Below are 24,399 nucleotides of genomic sequence, written 5' to 3'. Positions count from 1 at the left end.
CTGTTTTCAGTGCTATACTGTACACCCTAGTCCATTGCAAAAATCAGTAAATTGAACATAGTAGGCTCCTTATGAACTGGGTCAGCTCAAAAATATTAATAAACACAGCTGATGAATAAGGCTGTGTGTCTGTCACAGAGATCATGGAAGACACAGATTTTGTGACCTCTGTGACTTCTGCAGTGGCCAGTGTGGCTGGCTCAGGGGCTGCCCAAAGTCTGCTCCACCAACCCCAACATCCCCCTCCCACCCTGTATCAGTGGGGTCCTGGGCTGTGCACCACCACCTGGCACCCCACATGCACACAGAGCACCAGAGGTCGTCCCAGGCCACCCCGCCCAGCACCCCTGGCGCGCCAGGCCACGCCCCCGCAGAGCACCTCTGGCCCAAGTTTTAGTTAAGGGTATATAGTAAAATTCATGGGCAGATCACGGGTCATGAATTTTTGTTTACTGCCTGCGATCTGCCCATGACTTTTACTAAAAATACCTGTGCTGATGAACACTACACTAACTTCTTTATTAATCTATTTCAAAATTTCCATAATTCCTAGAAAAATATCCAGTTGTATTATATATGACTAAGTGTTTTAAATATCTCTCAGATGCTTTTGTAAATGATCTGGAAGGCTATTGCTGCTTTTTAGGCAGTAGTTTCCATATACATTTTTTTAATGGAAACTATTCTCAATAATTAGACATATTTGTTCAGCGACTTAAAAATATACTTTTTCACTTTTTCCCCCCCCCACACAACAACACTGAACTGCTTAGCTGCTCTGTAGATATATAGAAACTTTAATTGACAAAAATGTTTAGCTTCTAGTTGCTGTAGACTTTTTTTCCCTTGGAACAATTTACTTTAGAAAATGCCACAATTTGAAGTGAAAATTCCCTTCTTTGCAGAACAACATTATACTGTATAATGGCTCAGTTGCAGTATTTTTCTTGGGAAGCTATTATAACATTTAGGAGGGGTGTTATAACATTCTGGGCACAATACACATGAATCAACACCAAATAGAGCTGAAAACGGAACAGTGCAAAAATTTTGATTTTAATAAAGAAATTAAACCACACTTGCAAATGGACTTTGTATGCAGGTCACACGTCTTGTTTTTAAAGTGCATCAGTCATTACTACTGCTATATATTTGTTTCTTTGTGATATAAAGTGTGTATGAGTGTTCCTCCCCATTATCTTCATCTATACTGGAAATTTTATTAAATTACAGCCAGTGGAAGAACCATGCCAGTATTCCTCATTTATAGTGCAGGTTGGAGAGTTGCCTAAGAACTCTAAACATATGAAGTCGTCATACCTCAGAAGTATAACATCAGATCAGGCCTGGGTTTGTCCTTCATCCTTGCTTAGTTCTAAGCAAAATAAGTCTGCTCTGCTACTCTGATTGTCACAATAAAAATATAATAATAAATGCACACTAGTATTTTATTATGTGCATACAAGAAACATGGGGTTACTGCTCCACTTGGCCTTAGTAATAATAATTTTATTCTGTGTTTACAATATATTCCTGAAATTGAGTTCAGAGAAAGGAGCACATTTAAATTGGAAACCAGATAGATTGTGTCTACTTTACACATGTCTAGATCAATCACTGGTTACTTTTACCTGTTATATTTGCAAGATATTCAATCGCATGTTTGGATTCTCTGTGCTGATAAATGACAGTACTAAACACAAAGTACTTGTGAAAATGGTGGTGAAAATAATTGTCAAACTGCACATATGAAAATATCTGTATATTTAGTGGCCCAAATTTAAACAATTTATATTCCACTGAAGTGCCTGTTCATTTCAAGTACAGCAGTAGTTGAGTTGTGTGTACCTCTGCAAGCTAAACCAATCAGCTGGAAAGGAAACCTACAATTCAGCTGGCATTATGACCAGTTTTTTTTCTTTCTAGGTTAAGAAGTTATCTGTTCCAGATTCAGGGAAGAGGTATTTCTAATCTAAAAAGTGCAAGGGCATTATTAACAGGTTCTATTCTGTTTTTCTTTTGCTTCTTTAAATTTTTCAGGAGCCTAGGTCTAGTACTGATGACTTTTTCAAAGACATAAATTCACGCTGCACACACGAAGCAGGGATGCAAGAGCAAGATATGCCATTCCTTCGAGGTGGACCTGGAGTGTACAAGGTAGTGAAGACTGGCCCTTCAGGTCACAACATCAGAAGCTGCCCTAACCTTAGAGGTATCCCAATTGGAATGTTAGTTCTGGGAAACAAAGTCAAGGCAGTAGGCGAGGTATGGATCCTTGTAGCTTCAGTTCATGTCTTCATAGATACCAGTTTATATCAGTAGTAAACGCAACAAAAGCATCTTCCCCTACACAAGGTTTGCTTTTCCAACCCTGGTGATTAAATGTTAACATATGAACTTGATTTATATTATAAATACTAATTCAGTTATGTGTTTTGCTTTGTACAAAAGTGTTAATTAATTGGAGTTACATTAAACTTGAATTTTCTGATACCACAATTACCAATACTTATTTATATATTTGTTACAGTATGGTTGATTCATTGCAAAATAAGATTATCTGTTTCACTTACTGATCATATGTATCAAAGTGAATTTACCTTGTTGGAAGAATCATTTCCAGGGCTGTGATCAGTTCAAAAATGATCCTATTTCACTGTATTTATTCAATTGTTGTTGTACTTGTCGTCATGCTTTGGTATTTTCCTATTGATATGGGCTTGAGGATGTAGTGTGTCATGCTGTTTTTTCTCAAACAACATCAGGAGCATAATTAGCAAATTTACAAATATTTCATATATAACTAGACATTATAACTTATTTTGGTGTTTCAGGTGCCAAAAAAGCACAGAGGTTGTTGGATAACACCTTCTAAGATCTTATTTGGGTTTGTGTGGTTGGTCAAATATTGAACTTTTTTTTCTAAGCATAAACTGGCCTAATATTGTGAAAGTATTTATAATTTTAAACTTGCCATACATGGAATTGGTTTTTGTTCTACCTCAGTCTGTGGCCTTAATTTCAGAAACATGTTTTTTGTAATATCATGATGGAAATGAGCATATCGTTTCAAATACTGAAACATGTTGCTGGATCTGAGCACTGGATTATTTGAAAAATAAATAAACTGCTTTTTTATGTCTGTGTACCAGGTAACTAATTCTGAAGGTACATGGGTGCAAATGGATAAGAACAGCATGGTAGAGTTCTGTGAGAGTGATGAAGGCGAGGCATGGTCCTTAGCTAGAGACAGAGGTGGAAACCAGTATCTGCGGCACGAAGATGGCAAGTTGTCTTATTTTTTTTTAAATTAACTACTTAAAGTGTTTGCCAAAATAAAGTGGGGGGAGGGGAAGTTTTAAGAAAGAACTGAGTTTTTGAAAGATGTAAAACAATAACTTATAAAATAACCCAATTGGAGAAAATATGAAGTCAAATTTTTTTTTAAATTAAATTTTACAGTAGTCATCAGACATTTAGATTTTGCAAACATGACATTTTTGTAAGTGTTTTCTGAGTCATTCTTCTGTATAAATTATGAAGTAGACTGTTGTCCTTTCTTGTTTATGGGGATTCAGTTTTCAAACAACTAATCCTGTACTTCCTGAGGCAACTTTCTACAGTCTACTTTTGTCTCCACCTGAAAACAAAAAAGGACTGAATGAATTTGTACTGCATCTTAATTTTTTTTATTTTGAGTTTAACATATAATCCCAACCATTGTATTGGGGCCACAAAAGTACCCTACTAAAAATTGCCAACAAATTTTGAACTCCATATATGAAATGAGAAGAAATCTGTAGTTGGTAACCTAATGTTCTTTTGCTCAGTGCTTCCTGTTTTTCCTATTATAATAAAGGAGTGGTGAATGTTAATTTAGGAATGGCAAGATGATTTCCAGAAAATGCAGTAAATACAATCACATTTTAGATCATTACAACCAACATATTTTGAGCAAGTTCTGTGGATTTTGACAGAGCTTTGAGCTTTTCCTCTTGGCTAGAACAATATTTTTCCTTATCCGTGTCACTTCCTGTGAAAATACTAGCTTAATTACCTCTATGATCAATTAGAGAGTAGAGTGGGATATTTTCTCAGGATGATGTGTTTTTGTATATACCTCAACCAAAATAGATCTTTAATGTACCATTTATTTAACCTAATTTAGGATCTAAGCACACTACCGCTAACATCTGCTTAAAATCAGAGTTTTTTCCTCTGTTTCAAGGACACTATACTTAAAGTAGTAGTACTGGGGCTTTCTTTGGATCTAAGGAGTCAACTGGACTGCTTTTGACCGTTGTACTTAGATTTAAATGTGATAGAAATGTAATATTCGCTACAAGCTCCATTAGGGAATTTTATCTCACATTTGCATGAAAGTAGCCTTGATCTTATAGGTCTTTTAACTTCTGTGTAATTCTTTTTCCATTTATTCTGCTATCCTGTGATGTTGTCCTTTCTCATCTGTGGACATTCCGAAGTAACCTTGTCTTATTTCATTATGATGTGCAGAAAACAAACTTATACTGCGGTATAGGTATATAGGTATACTGCCTAATTCTGTTGGGAGGTGGGTAACGTGAAGTGAGCAAATAAAGGCACACATTGAACAGTAAAGATAGAAAATATTTAACAGCTGTTCTTTGACTGACTGCATGTGTGCTTTCCACTGCAGGTGTTTGTGTGCTCCACTGCACAATTGAGTTTTTCCCTTAGTGGCACTAGTCAGGGCAGCATGGTGCCCTACTGCCTTGTGCACCACATGCAGGCATAAGGGATCAAGCTGCCTTGACACCCTTCTCTCTCTCTTCCCCCACCGCCGCTCCTTCTTACCACCAGTGATGGTTGTTGTAGGTGTCCTAGCTCTCTGAAAGTCTTTAGTCAAAATATATAAATACTGCCAGTTATGTGTAGTTTAGTGTTTAGTTAGTTTAAAATAAAGGTGTTCTTGTGTGTGGTTCTGGCAGCTAGTCTGGGTACCCACCCCAGTACCACAGATATGCAGCACACTCCAGGTTTCAAGCCCTGCCATTCTTGTGGTAAGGCAACACCTAATAGTTACCCTCGCTCCTGTTGTCTTAAGTGCTTGAAGGAGGTCCAAATGAGTGACAAATGCAGCATTTGTAAGGTCTTAAAGCCCCATTCAAAAAAAGGGGGGAACAGATTAAAATACATGGTGCTGAAATTGACTTGGGAGGACATTCAAAGAAGAAACATACCCCAGAGCACACCTCTAAACAGAGGAGTTTGTTGGCTTCAGAGCACGGCTACTCCTGAGATGTTTGAGGCTGCAAGAGAGTTGTTAAACTTCTTGGTGCCACCATCACCAGTGGTTCAAGAGACTCGCCCAGCACTGGCACCCAGCACCTTCACCTCCATACTGGGCAATTCCATCAAATTCAGCCATCAGGGTACCAATTAAGGTGATATTGTCTAGGGGAAAGCCACAGATGATGTGCTAGCCTCATCTGGGTATGGAAATTGTATGGCGGGCCATGAATGCTCACAAAATTAGAGGCTGGGGTGCAGAAGGGGGTGAGGTCTCCTGCTGTGGGTGCAGGCTCTGGGGTGGGGCCAGAAATGAGGAGTTCAGGGTGTGGGAGGGGGCTGATACTGCCTGATCCTGATTTTTAGGTCTAATACCTAACTTAACAAGCTAAGCGAATTGGAAGCAAAAAGGTTTCTCTCGCCTTATGCTTACAGCAGTCTGGCTGGATTTCTCAGCCAGACCCCCTCTTCTAGTCCAGTGATGCTGCTTTTGTCTTTCAAAAGTTGATGCTGGGAGTAAAAATATGGGGGCAGAGGTGATTTGTGTCTTGTGTTCTCCATAGCATTTCTCATCTCCACCTGGGGTTCAGGCAACAGCAAGTCTGTGTGCCAAGATGTAAATTTCTCACTCACTTACTTCTTTCTGCCAAAGAATGGCCATTTAAGCAAGTGATAGTCCACTTGATTATCCTGACGCCTAGCTGAAGTGACAGTCTGAGGAACTGGTTTGTGCGTCTGATGTAGTGGGTTTTAGCCCACGAAAGCTCATGCCCAGATAAATGTGTTAGTCTCTAAGGTGCCACAAAGACTCCTCATTGGTTTGTACCTGCTTTTCTAAATTTGGAGCATGTCTCAGTAAAGTCTTACAGTAGAATCTTACAACTTCACATACTATGTTGCCACACGTTGGATGATAATGATACATTAATTCTAAATTTATGGTTCCTTTTGGTACAGGAGAGCTATCAATACTTTCAGTTACTCTAATGATTTTTTTTATTAAGTATTCTTTTAAAATTGGGACTACTACTATATCATAGATTCTAAAGCCAGAAGTGACAGCTGTGATCATTTAGTCTGACCTCCTGCATAATACAGACCACTGAACTCCCCAAAATAATTTGTTTTAATTTGAGCATACTTCTTAGCAAAACATCTAATCTTGATTTAAAAATTGCCAATGATGGAGAATCCACCACAGCCCAAGTAAATTTTTCCTATGGTTAATTACCCTCATTGTTAAAAATGTACACCATTTTTTTTTCCAGTCTGAATTTGTCTAGCTTCAATTTTCAGCAGCTAGATCTTATTCTACCTTTTGTCTATTAGATTGAAGAGCTGATTATCAAATACTTGTTCCCCATTTAGGTCCTTATAAACTGTGATCAAGTCACACTTTAATCTTCTCTTTGTTAAACTAAATGTATTGAACTCCTTGAGTCTCAGCACTAGATGATTATATCAACAATAATTCCCTTGTTTATTTTTTTTGTTCTTTGTCAGTCCTGAGTTTATGCCGAGGAGTGAAGCCTTTAAGAAAACTTTTTTCTACCTGTAAATTTAGTTTCTTTAATTATTTCTCTATCAGTCCGATACTCATCTATAGTCTGTGATGTTGGGTCTAGAACGCATGAATTTAAGGGTGTGGGATGATGCTTTGCTTCCTGTTCAGATGTTATCCACCAGAAACTGACTGCTGCTTTCTTGCCCATATGCTCCGGGTCTAACTGATTGCTATATTTTGGGTCAGGAAGGATTTTTCCCCTGAATCAGATTGGCAGGGATTTTTCCCCTTCCTTTGCAGCATGGGTCACTTGCAGGTTTAAATTAGTGTAAATGGTGGATTCTCTGTAACTTGAAGTCTTTAAACCATGATTTGAGGACTTCAGTAACTCAAACAAAGGTTAGGGGTCTATTACAGGAGTAGGTGGGTAAGGTTCTATGGCCTGCAATATGCAAGATGTTGTATTAGATGATCTTGATGGTCCCTTGGAACCTTAAAATCTATTAATCCAAATATGACTGAAGGGAATTGTCAGGGTTGGGTTTTCTTGGTGTTTGTTTTGCTGGGAGTAGGGACAGGGGAGGAGGTAAATCCTACAGTACCAGACTGATTCAGAAGAATTCAAAGAAGATCAATTGACAGGTAGGAAAAAGTTTTTCTTTCGAGTTTTTTGTCTTCAAAAGACACTTTTTCATGTTTTAACATTTCATCTCTGTTTTTAAGAGAGCAGTACATTTTCTCCTAACAACTGCATATTTTTCATTTGGCCAATATTTTTCTTCTTTTTTAACTGAGCTAAAATTATGTGGCTACTTTTGATTTTGCTACTACATTTGTATTTAGTGTTATGTCTTGCTTTGTGTATGGTTGTCATACATGTCCACACAGCTTTTAGTTTTTGTTATATTCATTTTGCTCAGTTCAGTATTCTGGAAATATACACGATGACAAACACCAATGATAGTTAACATTTTTAATTAAAATTGACTTTTTGAGATATCTTACTAAAATGTAGCACTGTTAGATGTGTTAGCAGCCAGAAGATACCAATTAAAGCAACTGGAAACTTATTTCCAATCTGTTTTAATAAGTTAGTAATCAGAAACTGCTATATTAACATAACATTTAAAATATTTTTAATTCCTGACACCTACAATTTAAAATGAATGAGATGCATTAAATGATGGTGAGACATGCAAATGAATGAGGGGATTTTTTTATCTAGCTAATGGGAAATAATTTGATCCTCCTCCCTTCCTCAATAAGTCAGGTTTTCCAAAATACAGCTACTGCAGACAATAAATGTCTTAGCTGCTTGTGCAAAAGAATGGCTGATACATGCCATTATGCATATTAGTGTATCAACAATAAGCATGTACTTTCAATGATTATTTGTTTATGCTACTTCCTACAATGCATCAGCTTACAGATGTTTGAGCATGGACAGTCTCTGCCCCAAAAAGTGTAGACATATTTGCAAATCAATAAATAATATGTTTTAACTAAAATAATAGTTTTAGTCATTACTGACTCTCCAGAACAGGGATAAGAGTACTCGTTGTTGAAGGAGATGATGATGAGCCAGCTGAGTATTTTCTTCTCTACAATAATTGCCTCACAGCTCCATCAGTCTGTTAAGAATGTTAAGTAAAGCATAATGAACAACTGTATTTCATTACATTCCTGAATATTCAAAGTGTGGTGCCCATTTTCAGTAATGTATTAGCTAGCTTGTGACATGAGTGATTTTACACTTATGGTGTGTATTTGGAGGGCCTAACAGAAAAATATCATTAAAAGTGATACTCTTTTGTCTTGTGACTCATCTTTCCTCTGCAAATCAGTGATAAAAGAAATACTAACTCTGAAGTGATGGCTTGTTTTACAGAGCAAGTTCTGCTAGAGCAAAATGGTCAGACTCCACCTCCAAGCCCTTTTTCAATACAAGCTTTCAATAAGGGATCTGCTTGTAGCAATGGACAAGGATTTGATTATGGCCTTGCAAATAACAAAGGTAAGTTTATAGCTACAACTATTTTGTAAAACATTGTTTTCAACATTTTGCCTATGCATTTTTTGCTACTCATTTGCTACTTGAGTAGACATCAGTGCCATTTGCGACACCAACAGATGTGCCCCCACAAAACCATCCATCATTATGGTGAAACGAGTTGCTGAGAATTGCAATGGCATTTCTGCTGTATTTTATGCAGTTAGTAATATTGTGTAACTTGTGTAAATTTCTGCTTTACATAGATGTAAAGGGAATTCTTTTAGACTTACTGGAGTTTTATGTTGGTCCCTTTAATTGCACTATTGAATAGTTTCATTGATAAGTTAATGTCCTGTAAATTCCTGTCATGTTAGCCACAGAATTATAATACAAGAATTACAATTTCTTACTCATTGAACCAGAAAGAGTGATAACATTCAGTATTGTTCAAATTAGGCTTCAAAATCGTTAGTTTGGAAAATTCTTTCAAGAATGAGGATTCTGGCTATCTGCTTTAAATAAGCTTAATTTTTAAAAAGTGCTTTTACATTTGATGACTGGGTGGAAGATTAGGTTTGATGTTTTGATTATATTTAATTATAATACTAAGCATTTTTATAATAACATGAAACTGCTCTGTCTAGATTATAGGCTTGAAAATCTCACATTAAAGTAGAATATTAATATGGAGTATAATGCTAGTAGTTAAATTGGAATATTGCTTTGTTAGCAAAAGTATATGTAGGTTTTTAGAGTTTAGGTTGATAAATATATGAAGCAAATAGCTTAATCCAGATGATACTGAACAATAAATCACAGCAACATATAAAACAAAAAGAAATGCAGCTTCAAGTTTGGACAGTAATAACATAGGGCAAATCACCTGGTATCTGCAGCAAACTTTCGTTCACTTATTACTTATATGCAGAAGGCTAAGTGAACTGGAAGTTGTTTTGTGTAGTCATGTGTTCTTGAGGAATATCACTGAAACGTGGAGCTTTGCAGTTCTAATCTTCTATTTCTGTGGTCTAGGTCAGGGTTTCTCAATTTGTGAGTTTCTCAATCTAATATTGGATCACCAGAACATTTCAAAGGGTCTCATGGCAGTTCCTGTGGCTCCTGTCCCACAGGGCTGGCTAGGCTCACTTCTCTGCTCCAGGCATTGCAATCTGTAGGATTCCAGTGCCACTCAGGTTTGGCCCAGCTATCCTGATAATGGGAATCCGGGGAGGCCAAATTTGAGTGAGTGGCACTGCGTTCCCATGAGCCAGGTCACAACCCCACGCTCACAAATTTGGTCCAGTCAGGGGGGCTGGGCCAAACCTGAGTGGCGCTGCAACTCCAGAGGTTGCAATGCCCAGAGCAGAGAGCCAAGCCCAGCTAGCCCCACACCACAGGAGCGGCAGGAGCCTGTGGGGAGGGGAGAGGAGTGTACCGGGCAAGATCCAACCGAAACCACCCCAAGGCAGGGCCATAACCAGGGCGGGACAAGTGGGGCAGCTGCCCTGGGCGCAAAGCCACAGAGGTGGCGCAGGCTGGTGATGCCACATGCCTCAGGCCAGACCCAGGCAACCGGGAGTGGCTCGGGTCAGCCAATGGGGTGGAGCTCAGGGAGGGAGCGCCACCTCCAGGTGTAGACTCACCTCAGCTGATCATCCAGTCTGTCTTGGTTGGGGGAGACGCAACCAAAAAATTGTGGGGTGACTCCGCAGTCCCTCCACCCCCCTTGTCGCCTCTGGTAGGGGGCACAAATACATTTGCTCATCCCGGGCGCTAAAATGCCTAGTTACATCTCTGCTCCAAAGCCTCCAGACTATTTACTGGATTGCAACAGGCCATAAATATATACAAATAAGCCTGAGCCCCAAAAGATTGAGAACCACTGGTCTTGGTGACACTTGCTTTTGGGGTGGGGGTGTGAAACTTCCATTTAACACTAACTAGAGCTATGGGCACACCTCAAGAGTAGGGTAACTTGGTTTTGGTCTTCAAGAGGGTTTTAGTAATTAGAATATTTTTTTTAAAAGGGAGGACAGAAGAGGGCTTTATCTAAACTTTCTGAATTAACTATTTTTCACTGTTGATATAATTTTATGTAACACTGTTTACACTGAAATACAGGATTTACATAATTTTACTGAAATTTTAATATGTGAATGAAGTTTGTCTATTCTTTATCATAACTCAATCCATCCCTAATGGGATCTCTCTTTCTGGATGAAGATTAGAGAAAATTCATGCATTTTGATAGTTAGAAAATTAAGCTTTGCCCACGCCACTTCCCACTAGAAGTTCTGCCTTCACTGGGAGCAATAGTTTTCCCCTCTTTTTTGTTTTTACTTGTTTTTACAGTTTACATTGTAAGAAGTCATTATTTTCTTTGCCTTTACTACTAAGTCTTTTTTTCTGAGATTTTCCGTATATTTAGCCCATGGTATAGTAATTTCCCCTGTGAGATCATTCTGTGAAGTACTCTTTTTTTTCCCAGCCTAGCCATCCTCATTTTAAAATGGTGACTCAGACCAGAAGCACACAAAATGCAAGAGATGCTCAGTTTGTGGAGCAGTATTACATATTACAGATTACCAGTGAGCACAGGAATTGTGTAATAAGAATAAAACATTAACAGTAATTTTCTGTGATAAGATTAAGAGAAAGGAAGTTTCCTCTCATGGTTTGTCAGAACGAATAAAATCCTGAAGAGAAACTTGCTAAGGTCAAGAGTATTCGTGAAGGTGTTGTGGTTCATTTGACTAGCTCCATGGTGGTTTGTATGGCATGCCACTGGATTATTCCAGCTGTGGAAAAGTTAGATCTTCATTCTGTTACTAGCTCCCAAACCTTTTATGCCATATTAGTCTTTTTATTTAGCTTCAAAATCTAATGCACAGTTTGGGTGAGCAGTTCTGTAATCATTGTTTAAATAGGTTTCAGAGTAGCAGCCGTGTTAGTCTGTATTCGCAAAAAGAAAAGGAGTACTTGTGGCACCTTACAGACTAACAAATTTATTTGAGCATAAACTGTAGCTCACAAAAGCTTATGCTCAAATAAATTTTAGTCTCTAAGATGCCACAAGTACTCCTTTTCTTATTGTTTAAATAGGTATCTTCATTTACCTCCTTATCTATCTTTTACCGCTTGTGCATTTCCCAAAAGTGGAGAATCTATAATTACTATACTTGAAGGAGCAGAAAGGTTACTTCCATTAACTGGAGTTCTTCAAGTATCTTGTCAGAACAGACCACATGTTCTACCATACATCCCCAGTTCTATAGAGTTTGTATTGAATTCCAATGGATGGAAAAAATAAGTGTCAGAGTCGTGTGTTTTTATATAATCTCAGTCTGAACCCTATCATGTCTTCATGAGTCTGTGTGGTCCCACAATCGCCCACTTTCCAGAGGCCTTCAGAGTTAATGTGTAGATGTACCCAGAGTTTAGTTCTGTACTGGTAAGCTATTCAAAACTCCAGTTATAGATGAGTAACCTTTATTTCCTACAATTTAAAGGTTTCAGAGTAGCAGCCGTGTTAGTCTGTATTCGCAAAAAGAAAAGGAGTACTTGTGGCATCTTAGAGACTAACAAATTTATTAGGGCATAAGCTTTCGTGAGCTACAGCTCACTTCATCGAATGCATCTGATGAAGTGAGCTGTAGCTCACAAAAGCTTATGCTCTAGTAAATTTGTTAGTCTCTAAGGTGCCACAAGTACTCCTTTTCTTTTTACAATTTAAAAGTACTCTTCTGAAGATAAATGGAATGGATGAGCCTTACATCCCAAGCATTGTATCACACGCTTGAAACGCATATGTTCTTCACCCACAAGAAACAATCAGTGACAGATTAGAGTTATATATTAATTGGAAAAATAAATTTATAGGTGACAAAAATGTCATAAATCTCATTGCATCCTCCAATCCACCGATTGTCAAAAGAGACACATTTGCTTTGTTTACCCTTCAGCAAAATATATGCTACAGACCTGGCCAGTTTATATATTCCAGGACAAAAAGATGAATGCACTAACGGATTTTTTAAATGTACCCAATTCATATGTCATACTGAATATAACATCTAAAATGTTTTACTCTTGACGTTTTTAAGAGATAAAACATACTTATAAAAATGGGCTGTGAAAAAAGACCTACTGACTTTCACAAAGTTGTTTACATATAGGAGAGAGTGAGGCTTGTTAGCACGATTTGTTATAGCAAAGTACTTGATACATCAGCTATCAGAAAAACAATAATGAACCAGAAAGAATAGCTAGTCTAATATCCCCAACTGTCAGCTAAGAACATAATAAGAACATAATAAATCCTCCTCCTTCGAGGAGTATGCCTGTGGGTGCTCCACTTTAGGTGTCATGGAGCCCTGTACTTGTAATCGGAGATTTTTAGTAACAGTGTCTGGTTGGGCTGCGCACATGCCGTAGCCATCTCGTGTCACTCTGAGCGCTTACACAGTGGGTGCACAGCCAACCGTTCCCCAGTTCCTTCTCTAACACCTTTGGCTTGAGTCGGAGCAACAGCAGCACCCTCTCTTACCTCAGATAAGCTTAATAGTTCATAGTTGTTCCCAATAGTGTTAGCTTAGTTGTCATTAGCTACCCTATTCCCTTGCCCTTTATATTTTATATTTTACTTTATCTTTTCTTCTAAAATATATTTATGTTCCTTCTTTCTTTTACCCCTGCCTCCTCAGCAGGTACTCAGCCATTACCTTAAAAAAAAAAAAAAACACAACAGGGTTTATCCCTGTTTTTTCTCTAGAGGACTTTCTCTTTGTTGCGAATTATACCTGATCGGTCACGCACGGTTCAAGTTTTTAGGCTGAGGCACCAAAAACCAGGACCAGATCTGCAGAGTTTCCAGTCTGTGTTTAATGTATTATGCTCGAGCGTGGTGCCCCCCCGCTAGTCAGGAGGGGACACCGTATACAGTTTATGCAAAGCTTATATACCATCTGACATCGCGTGCTGCCCTCGTGCATCGGCACCCTTAACCAATGAATTCCATCCTCACCCCATCCTCAGCCACTCTCTGGTGAGTGCTTTCTCGTGTTCTGAGAATGTCAACAGCTTTATCATTAAAACGGAACATGCAGTTACACAACGTGCCTCGCATACCACAAAGACAGGAAGGACAACAGTTTCAAGGCCTGAAACGATTCCCCGAATGTGCTGCGGTCTGTGCTGCACAGACAGTGGCTGGCGCCAAAAGGTGCCAGCTCTGCACATATTAGCTTTTCCCTCAACATCTTTCAGGAATGCCCAACTCACCTGGCTTTAAATGCTGCCTGACTTGCAAACTCTCCATACCAGTTTTTGACAGCCACGCACAGTGTTGCCTTGGCGAGAGACGCAATACCCAAAACTATCCACACTGTAAAAAACTGACAGCCTGGGCAAAGAAGGCCAGGGATCTCCAACTGAAGCTTTTTATGATGGAGAAATCCCTGAGACCAGCCTCCAACCCCGAATCCAGGATGGCTACTGGCCAACGGTCGCCAGCAGCAGCGTCTGACGGGATTTGCTTCAGTAATGGCTGCTAAGGAGCCTGCTCCTAGAAAGGCTACCAAAAAGCAGCCACACTCACCCCCACATCGAGAATTGCCTAAAAGAAAGCGATCTACAAATGAAAAAGCTGCCCCAGTTCCGACAGCACCGAGAGTGCCAGACCGCAAGACACCGGGAACACCCGGTACCAAGTCTTCCCTAGGAGCTAAAGATCCTATGTGGGCAAGCTCTAATGGAGTTGTATGCAGCAAAGTCAAACCTCCCAGTGGGAATCTCCTCTACTCGATACCAGCGGTACCCCATCTAGACTGGGACCAAGCCTAGTAACCACTCCCTGTGGATCAGCCCCGCCTATCTCCAGTGATGAGGATGAGGCAGTAATATACACTCCTTGCTATTCCTCACCTAAACATGGACCTTATCACAAACATCTACAGACATGTGGGGCTGGTATGGTCAACCATGGTCACTGTCCCCTATACCACCCGCCCAACTGGCCATACTTGGATCTGTGGGCAATGTATAGAGCCCAAACCTCAGGCCCCCTAACCCACCTAGGTCCGGAGCAACACGGGCCCCTTCACCATCTGTCCCAGCATCCTCAGAGACACAAGACGGAGACCAAGGAGCCTGAGGACACAGCTGAAGGTGACACTCTGCCACCCACTCACATCTCATCTTCGTCACTGGATGAAATGATAATGCCACCACTCCCTCACTCTCTCTCTCTCACACACACACACACACACACTCTCTCTCTCTCTCTCTCTCTATGGAGGATGATTTCAAATCTTTTCAAGACCTCTTCAAAAGGGTAGCTGAATCCCTGGACATTTTGCTCTCACAACTACCAGAGTCCCAACACAAGCTCATGGACATACTCTTGGCATCCCCAGTAGCAAAGATAGGCCTGCCAATTAATGATATCATGGAGCCTGCAAAAATAATCTGGCAGACACCAGCTACAGCCCTTCCCTCATCTAAGAGGCCTGAGTATTACATGCCAGCAAAAAAAAAAAAAAAAGTATTACATGCCAGCAAAAGGAGCTGAATTTTTATTCATCCATCCCGCACCAAACTCTCCCATGGTGGATGCAGTCAACCAAAGGGGAAAACAACAGCCGTCCATACGGACTGGAAAAGGCTAGACCTTTTCGAACAGAAAGCCTGCTCCTCCGTCACACTCCAGTTCTGCATAGCCAATTATGCAGCCCTACTGGCAAAATACACACACAAACGTTTACCTGAGGACAGAAAAAGCAATACAAAGCAAACATTTCTGAAGGGTCTCTCATTGCCAGGATGGCCCTACAGGCCTCTCTTGACTCTGCAGACACGGCACCATGGTCTATCACTACCTTCGTGATCATGCGCTGTACATCCTGGGTCCATCTTTCTGGTTTCTCAAGGGAGGTCCAAGCAACTGTTGAGGACTTACCCTTTGAAGGGCAAGAATTATTCGCTGACAAAAACGATGGATTTTCTACACACCTTAAAGGACTCAAGGGCAATCTTAAATACCTTGGGCATATAAAATAGAAATACCTGCAAATAAAAAGAAACAGAGCATGTTTTACAACCAGAAATTCCAGTCTACGCCATAGTCCCAGTCACAAAGACAGTACAATCAATAGTGTAAACAAAAACAAAACAGAAGTTGGCAGAACCAAGATGAATCTTAGACATCTCAACCATCCACCTCCAGACAATCATTTTGAATGTGTAGTTGAGGGCACGAGACCTCCATACGCTGATTTCTGAACGAGATATGGCTCCCGCCCATTCGGAAACTGTCACCATACTACCCAGTCTGGAACACCATCACAGCAGATCATATGGGTTCTGGAGATTATCCAGAAGGGCTACTCCATCCCCTTTATTTCTAGCCCACCTACCCATCCCTCCTTCCCCATCCCACTTCAGGGACCCTTCTCATGAGCACCTGTTACAATAATAATTAAATCACTTCATACCATTAGGTGCCGTGGAACCCTTACTATCCACACATGGGGAGAGGTTTTTATTCCCATTACTTTCTAACTCAGAAAAAGAACGGCAGGTGGAGACCCATCCTGAATTTACAAAAACTCAACGAATTTGTGAGAATACAACGTTTCAAAATGGTGACTCTAACCATTCTAATTCCGGCATTAGAGAATGACTCTCAGCCCTCAACCTCCAGGGCGCTTATTTTCATATTACCATTCGCCCGTGACATAGAGGATTCCTGAGATTCACCCTAGGGAAACAGCATTTCCAATACAGAGTACTAACCTTCAGCCTGTCCACTGCCCCAAGAGTTTTTTTCAAGGTTCTTGCTGTCGTTCCAGCTCACCTCCGCAGACAAGGAGTGATGATATTTCCATACTTAGATGACAGCCTGATAAAGGCACCAATGCAGCAAGGAGCAATAAACACCACGCAGACTATGATAACCCGGTTCACAGACTAAGGTTGCAAATAAATATTCAAAAATCCACACTGGTTCCTGTACAAAAGTTGGAATTCATAGGGGCCTACCTTGATTGTCTCTCAGCAATAGCAATGTTACCCCAACAATGTTTCCTCACTCTGGTCAACCTAATTTCAATGGTGATGAACAGCCCACAGGCATCTGCCAGAACATGCTTCCAACTCTTGGGGCACATTTTGGCAACAACATTTGTTGTAAAATATGCCAGACTCCACATGAGATGCCTACAGGCCTGGCTTCGAGCAGTGTATATACCGCACAGACACTCTATCGACAGACGCCTCACAATGCCATGCAGGGTAAAAGACTCGCTAACAGGGTGGTCACAACTATACGATGTCTGCTCAGGAGTCCCTTTCCAGTAAAAAGCTCCAACCATGACGATCACAACAGATGCTTCCCTAGTTTGTTGGGGGCACATCTTCACGACAATACGATCCAAGGCTGCTGGTCCCCAGTGTAGTCCAACCTGCACATAAATTTATTGGAGCTAAGGGCCGTCTTAAATGCATGCGAGCACTTTCTCCCTTTAATCAAGAACAATGCCATCAAGATCCTTGAGGACAATATAGCATGCATGCTCTATATAAATTGCCAAGCGGGATCGAGATTATACCCTTTATGTACAGAGGCAATACATCTCTGGAATTGGTGCATCACCAACCACATAGAGATATCAGCATCCTATCTGCCGAGATGTCAGAATACGACTGTAGATCAACTAAGCAGGTATTTTTCACAAACCCACAAGTGGAAGATGGATCCCAAAATTCTCAAAACCCTATTCAAACTGTGAGGGTTCCCCTCCATAGATCTATTTGCAACACCAGAATGCCAAGAGTTCACAATATTGCTCCCAAGCTGGATTGGGACACCACTCCCTAGGCGATGCTCTCCTCCTAAAATGGGAGGCACCACTGATTGAATGCATTTCTCCCAACTCCACTCCTAAGCCGAGTCTTTCACAAGATCAGGCAGGACAAATCCAGGGTCTTCTCATTGCACCCACATGGCCCAGACAAATGTAGTTCCCATACCTGCATCAGATGACAGTGAAACCGCCTCAAGACCTTCCCTTAATACCTCACCTATCACAGCATGCGGGATGCGTCTGTCACCCCAACCTTGCAGTACTGCATCTCAAGGCCTGGTTATTTCGTGGTTGACGGGTTGAGAAGGACTGTTCTGAAGAAGTGAAAGATATACTACTGAACAGTCGGAGACTAAGTACAAGAAAGACATATCCATAAATGGAAATGATTCTGCACTTGGTGCCAGGACAAACAGATCTGTCCACAGTCAGCCCTACTGCCGAGAATCCTTGACTACATACTGGGGCTTAAAAAATTGGGGCTCTCCATATGCTCCATCAGAGTACACTCAGCTGCCATCATCTCATTCCACAACAAGATGGACAGAGTCATCATATTTGCTCACCTGATGATTAAACTCTTCCTTAAAGACATAAAGAAAACTTATACCACACTAAGAAACCCTATTCCCATGTGGGACTTCAACCTTATTTTATGTAGTCTCATGGGAAAACTGTTTGAACCCCTTGCAACTTACTCCTTGTTGCACTTCTCAATGAAGGTGGCTTTCCTCATTGCTCTCACGTCCGCAAGACAGAATTAGGTGTCCTAATGGCACATGCACTTTATACAACATTCTTTAAGGATAAAGTAATCCTACGACCGCACCCTAAATTCATACCCAAGGTCACCTCCCCTTTTCATTTAAATCAGCCTATTTACTTAACTGTATTTTTCCCGAAGCCACATGCTCATGGGAGGAAGGCCTCACTCCACACGCTAGATGTTCACAGAGCATTAGCTTTCTACATAGAAAGAACAAAAACATTCAGAAAATCACCTAGATTATTCATTTCCATAACAGAACACTCAAGGAGCCAAATCGTCTCAAAACAGAGGCTATTCAAATGGATATCTGGATGTATAGTGATTTGTGCTACCAAAACAACAATTTGCAACCCCCACCAGGAGTTCACAGACATTTCAACGGATTGTTACCAGCATCTGAAGCCTTTCTCAGTAATGTACCTATGATTGACATTTGCAAAGCTGCTACCTGGTCATCAGCCCATACTTTCGCTAAACACTATGCTCTAGAACAACAGTCAACAGCAAATGCTCAGTTTGGACTATTCATCATCAATAGACCAACTTAAAAGCCCCTTCTCTCCAATGACAGCCCCTGCTCAATAGGCACCTAAAGTGAAGCACCTACAGGGACACTCCTCGAAGAAGAAGAAGAAGAAGAGAAGGTTACTCACCTTGTGCAGTAACTGAGGTTCTTCGAGATTGGTTGTCCCTGTGGGTGCTCCACTACCCTCCCTCCTCCCCTCTCCTTCGGAGTTTCATGCCGATTCTCTGAGGTGGAGAAGGAACTGGGGGATGGTTAGCTGCACATAGCTATATAATTGCTCGAAGCAGCACAAGATGGCTATGGCACGTGTGCTGCCCAACCGGGCACTGCTACTGCAAATCTCCAATTATAAGCACAGGGCGCCAAAGCATCTACAGTGGAGCACCCACAGGGACAGCCATCTCATGAAGAACCTCAGTTACTACGCAAGGTGAGTAACCTTCTCATCTGTTAAAAATATGTGCCAAACAAAGATAATGGATCTTATGTCTAAAGAGTTACTTTGGAATTCTAAAAATGTACACATTCTTAAATAGTATTTTTCCCCCCGAAGCAGACATGGAGGGAGTAGTTTTATTTTTTACAAAAATTACTAGTTGACCTAATTTTCTTTTGTGATATTTATATATACAGAAAAAGTATAATACAACTAGAATTCATTGTCCTAGAATTCATTGTTCTGAAGATGGGCATTTTGAATTTGTGAATTCTGCACTAAACATGTCAGTTGTCTTTAGTGTAGTGTGGGATGGGGTAGTAGTTACAGAAGTAGGGATTCTTAAGGTTTTGAGTACAATATTGTTGTAACACTGAAATAAAAATGGTTACACAGGTGATTGTTTGGATATAGGTGCTTCAGTTCCAGCTCTTCTTTCATAGTAATTTTGATTTCTCATTTTTAAAACAAAAATATAGTATTAAAAAGAGAGAGAGAATAAGGAAGATATTTAATTTTGGTGTTTTTGGATCTTGTAGGAATCATTAGATTCTCTAGTCTTTCTCCTTTTAAAAAACTAGAGAATTTATTTTAAAAATCTAAAAAACTTAAGTTTTAAAGTGAGTTGTTCATCTGTTGCCAATTTAAAATTATTTTTCCACTAGTGCTTCTATAGTACTGTCAAAAATGATATGGGATGTCAGAATCTGTATTTAAATAAAAGAACACTGTTAGGGTATGGTAGATGATAGGGGCCAAAATTATTGCTGCTAACATCTCAAGATTTGACCTTAAACGATTTAACCTACCTTTTTAATTGTATGCACCTTATGTTTGCGACATACATATAATTCTTTCTTTTCCTTTTTCCAAACAAATGCTTTTTTTTAGAACAACAAAAAAAAATCACAACTTTCCTGAGATACCCTCCAACAGCCAATCCAATGTGCAAACAGAGTTTTCTTAAGGAAACAAATTTCATTTTAAAATCAAAACATGGTTGTAAATAGTGGGGAGCTTTTTTTAGCTGTGAAAAATACCTTGACAGTCTTCTTTTAAGATATGTGTAAAAGCAAGCAAGTACTTTCCTAAACTTGTCACACACACACACACAATATGCCTGCCAATTCTTAATTATATTTTATCTTAACCCTCTTATCTGGCTATACTCATCTGAGAGTTTTGTTTGCACTTGTGTTTATTTCTGTGAATGGTAGCTGATTTTTTTGTGTTTGGCTGCTTTTGTTTGTTTTTAGCAAGATATAGGTGATTTGAGATGCACTTTGGAATGTTTTAAATAACAAGGGTAAAGAAGTCATGATTCTTACAAACCTTGTTCATTTTCTTCAGTATTTGCATCACCATTCATGGGGTGAGGTCTCTACATTTAGCCATATTTGTTTTATGGTTCTAAGGGATTTTTTCTACAATTGTGTAAAAGTTTGTGCCGTATCTTAGAGTTTTGGAATCCAAACAAACTATGTCAGAGATTAGTGCGGTCTTTATCAATTATCTTCATCTAAACTTCATTCAGCACCATTTACTCTGCCTTTGTGGAGGATGAAAAATAACAGGTTGTAGTTTTGACTGTTTTGCTCACTACAGGTGACCAACTGAGTACCATACTGAATTCCATTCAGTCACGGCCTAATCTCCCAGCTTCTTCCATCTTTGATCAAGCTGCAAAACCTCCCTCTTTCCTAGTCCACAGTCCATTTGTGTTCGGACAGCCCCTTTCCTTCCAGCAGCCTCAGCTTCAGAGTAAGTCTGTCAGCCTTACCTGCCTCATCAGTCCATTTCTGAAGCTTTGTCATTGCTATAAGTCTTAGTTGCTTACCAGCTACTAATCATCCATCAGTGCATCTGTCTGGTTTTGTTCTTTTGAATTAAGTTTTTATTATTCAGAAACATGAGTTAATGCTCTCAGAGAAGCATACTTGTGCTATTTTTATTTCAGTATTAAAATTACTGTATTAATTTATATATATGTTCTGCAGTGTAGGTAGTGTACTTATGAAAGTGTGTTTCTAATATAGTGTATTGTGGTAGGATAATAATAAAGTCAATATAGCATACAATATTGCATTGTAATTCCTGTAACATTTAAAGAAATTTTTATTATAGATAGATAAACAGTAGATAAACATTTCAGTTTTCTATTTTAAAATGTTTGTTGCCTCCTACATTCCTCACTTTGTCATACTTTTTTGTTAACACACTTGAAACTTGGAATTGGGACAACTTAATTCATTAACTAGAAACATTAATAAGAAAAGCATTTCTGTCTAGCATAGGTAGCCACTGGCATGCTCATGACCATTGGCACCAAAATATTAATAAACATTAACTGCTGATGGGATGAAGAAGAAACTGTTAAACTTTTACTCAAGTTACAGGTCATTAAGGATGGCAGATTTGATCACCCTGGAGAGGTATTTCTCTTTATCCACAGAACAAGTATAATATGGGTAGCAGTAATACAAGCCTCCCACACACACTGTCCATCAGAGATGCCTTCTTATTTTCTTGTAGAAACCATTTCAGTCAGTTCAGTTTCTGCCTGTTCATTCATTGGTATCCTCACTGATAATAAATCAAGAATGTGAATTGTGATAGTGGTCTGTAATATGTATACTTATACAGTGAGACTAGACTGAGATCTCCAGTTCATTTCACAAACCCTTCATCAAAAAGCCTTCAAGAACAATAACTTTTTGATTATACCAGAGTCAAAAGAATGACCTGGAAGTGAAATACTAAGCCATTTATACTTCCTCTGAGCCATCCAATATCAAGGAGGCATTTAACTATAAAATTAGCAATTTTGTAATAGAATAAAACTTTTCTTTATCATTTTGAAAATATTTTTCTTTAATGGAAATGAGCCTCCCTTCTGTCTTACTGATACAGACCTTCCTTTAATTAGTCTGTCCCTGTGTATGGTAAATTAAATCACATTATTTTAAAATATGGGTAATTTCTATTGCCTGGATCCTGCGAGTCTCTGCAAACTGGTGCACTGCTGCATCAGCATAAAGCCCTGTTGAAGTCACTGGACTGCCACAGTGGCATAGTGAATTGGAGGACTTGGGGCATCATTCTAAAACTGTTTGTCTATACAAACTATTACCTGAAAACACTTTTTAGAAAGGTTGTATTTTTTATTGGATTTCGTTTTCCTAAGTAAGTTGCCTTTTTTTTTCCTTTTCACATCTTTCATCATGGGGAGCTAGACCACAATCATCTCCATTTTTGTCACTCTTCAATTCTGCCATGACTCTCTTCCCCCCCCCCCCCCATCCCCCCAATCAGTGGAAAGAAATTTAAACTTTTCTTTAAAAAAAAAAAATCTTCTAGGGTGATGGTTTGCTTTTTTAACACATTTGTCAAATTGCATTTAAAAATTACCCATTGACCCTTTTCTGATGAAGTAATCTAATATTCCAGGTATCTCTGAATAAGGGTGGGTAGAGTATCTACTGTTTCTTTTCCAAATTATATCATCCCCCATAGTTCTGGGATGATACTTCAGCTGTCATACTCTTTTCTTCTTTGAATGGGCCATGTCTTCTGATCCACCTTGTTATGTCATGACTCTATTGACTAGACAGGAAGCAGCTAGACCTGTGCATTTCTATGAACTTCATGCCTGTCACCATCTTTCTGCTGTGTGTGCTTGCCACTACATGGCAGAAAAGGGATCCCATTTCCATGTCAGATAAACTTCTTAATTTCCATGCGGGATTGTCCTCCAAATTTCCCCTCCAAATTTTCTTTACTACTTCAACTCGCCACTTTTCTAATAAACTGTCTTCTACCTCTTTCCCCTTCTGTCCACCATTATTCACACCCAGTAAAGTATTGTCCCTTTCTCTGAGAGCACAGGACAATAGCTTCAAGATGGCAGACTGCAAGACAGAAGACTTATAAAGTATGTCTATCAAGGAATCCTCTTCTCTAGTGGATATAGGAGTCAGTATTTTCTTTAATCTACTTAAATATTTTAGTGCAGTTATCTCTGAACCACCTTGTTCTCACAGAGGTTCTTCCCAATATGAAAATTTTGACTGATCATAATGGGAAATTGGGCTGCTTTCACCTTTACTACACTGGCCCCCACAAATCCCCATAAAGCGTAGTGAGGATATGCCAGCGGCACTTTGGACCAGCAATGGCATAAAAGAACACCAAAACCATCCTCAAGAAATCAAAAAGAATGTCTGAGAGAATGTCTCCCTTCTCAGTCATTGAAAGATAAACCATGATATACTGAGGAATGGAAAATCTTGTATATCAAAATATACAGGAAATCTTGTATATCAAAATACTATAAACAGTGTAAGGAGGAAAATACCTAAGTTAAACCAAACATTTCAGATTGCTTCTCACTAGAGGAATAGGATTTTTCAGCGTCTGAACACTCAGAGGCACTCCCGCAGGGCAGGCTTCTATCAGTACTTTGAAACTACAGTGAAGCCTATTCGTTTGTTCAAACATCCTTAGCATTATACAGGGAAACAAAATGCTTCTCCCACTTAAGACAAAATGAGTCTAAGGATTGTTAACAAAATTACAACTGCATTATCCTTCATAACAGGAACCAGTATTGATTAAATAAGATAATCCTCATAGATTGCGTCCAATACCGTCACTAGGAAATATCTGTCTCTATCTGTAAAGCAGACCAACAAGAAGAGAATCTGATAGCGCTAGCCTGCACAAAGTGGTGTGACACAAAATTTTGAAAAGTAAAAGCTGTCATGCCCTTCTTTCCGCTTTAGCAGTAGAGGAGAGTTAAGATAGTTCAGTATGTATCAGAGTTCCTTTCTTTCCTGAAGATATTCCAAAATCAGTAGACTAGGAAATCAACAGTGGAAATAGGAGTTTCAGGGGTTGATAGTCCAACCACGACCCTGTTAACTCTTCCTTCAGGTCCAAGCCATCACATTGGCTACTAGGGATAGATTGAGAATCCCTTCTTATTGGTGGAGTCTTCTCATTTCAGCATAATTTAGCAGATCTTTCTATATAGACAAATG

At 39.5% G+C, this 24,399-nt stretch overlaps 1 protein-coding gene across 26 annotated transcripts in view; it reads left to right on the top strand.

The window, feature by feature from the left end:
* MYCBP2 (MYC binding protein 2) overlaps positions 1–24,399 on the top strand; it is a 444,438-nt gene that overhangs the window by 335,467 nt on the left and 84,572 nt on the right. For 9 of the 26 annotated variants that reach the window (XM_038370114.2, XM_038370012.2, XM_038370594.2 and 6 more), the window contains 4 exons: positions 2,041–2,265; positions 3,153–3,285; positions 8,664–8,789; positions 20,966–21,121. In XM_038370114.2, the coding sequence (XP_038226042.1) occupies positions 2,041–2,265; positions 3,153–3,285; positions 8,664–8,789; positions 20,966–21,121 (640 nt within the window). The remainder of the gene's footprint in view (positions 1–2,040; positions 2,266–3,152; positions 3,286–8,663; positions 8,790–20,965; positions 21,122–24,399) is intronic. The other 17 variants (XM_043504638.1, XM_043504632.1, XM_043504635.1 and 14 more) reach the window with 5 other exon arrangements.

The sequence above is a fragment of the Dermochelys coriacea genome, chromosome 1 (genome assembly GCF_009764565.3).
Source record: "Dermochelys coriacea isolate rDerCor1 chromosome 1, rDerCor1.pri.v4, whole genome shotgun sequence".
Taxonomy (NCBI): domain Eukaryota; kingdom Metazoa; phylum Chordata; order Testudines; family Dermochelyidae; genus Dermochelys; species Dermochelys coriacea.
Note: the sequence above shows the minus strand (reverse complement) of the source record. Positions and strands in the feature narration are given on the sequence as shown.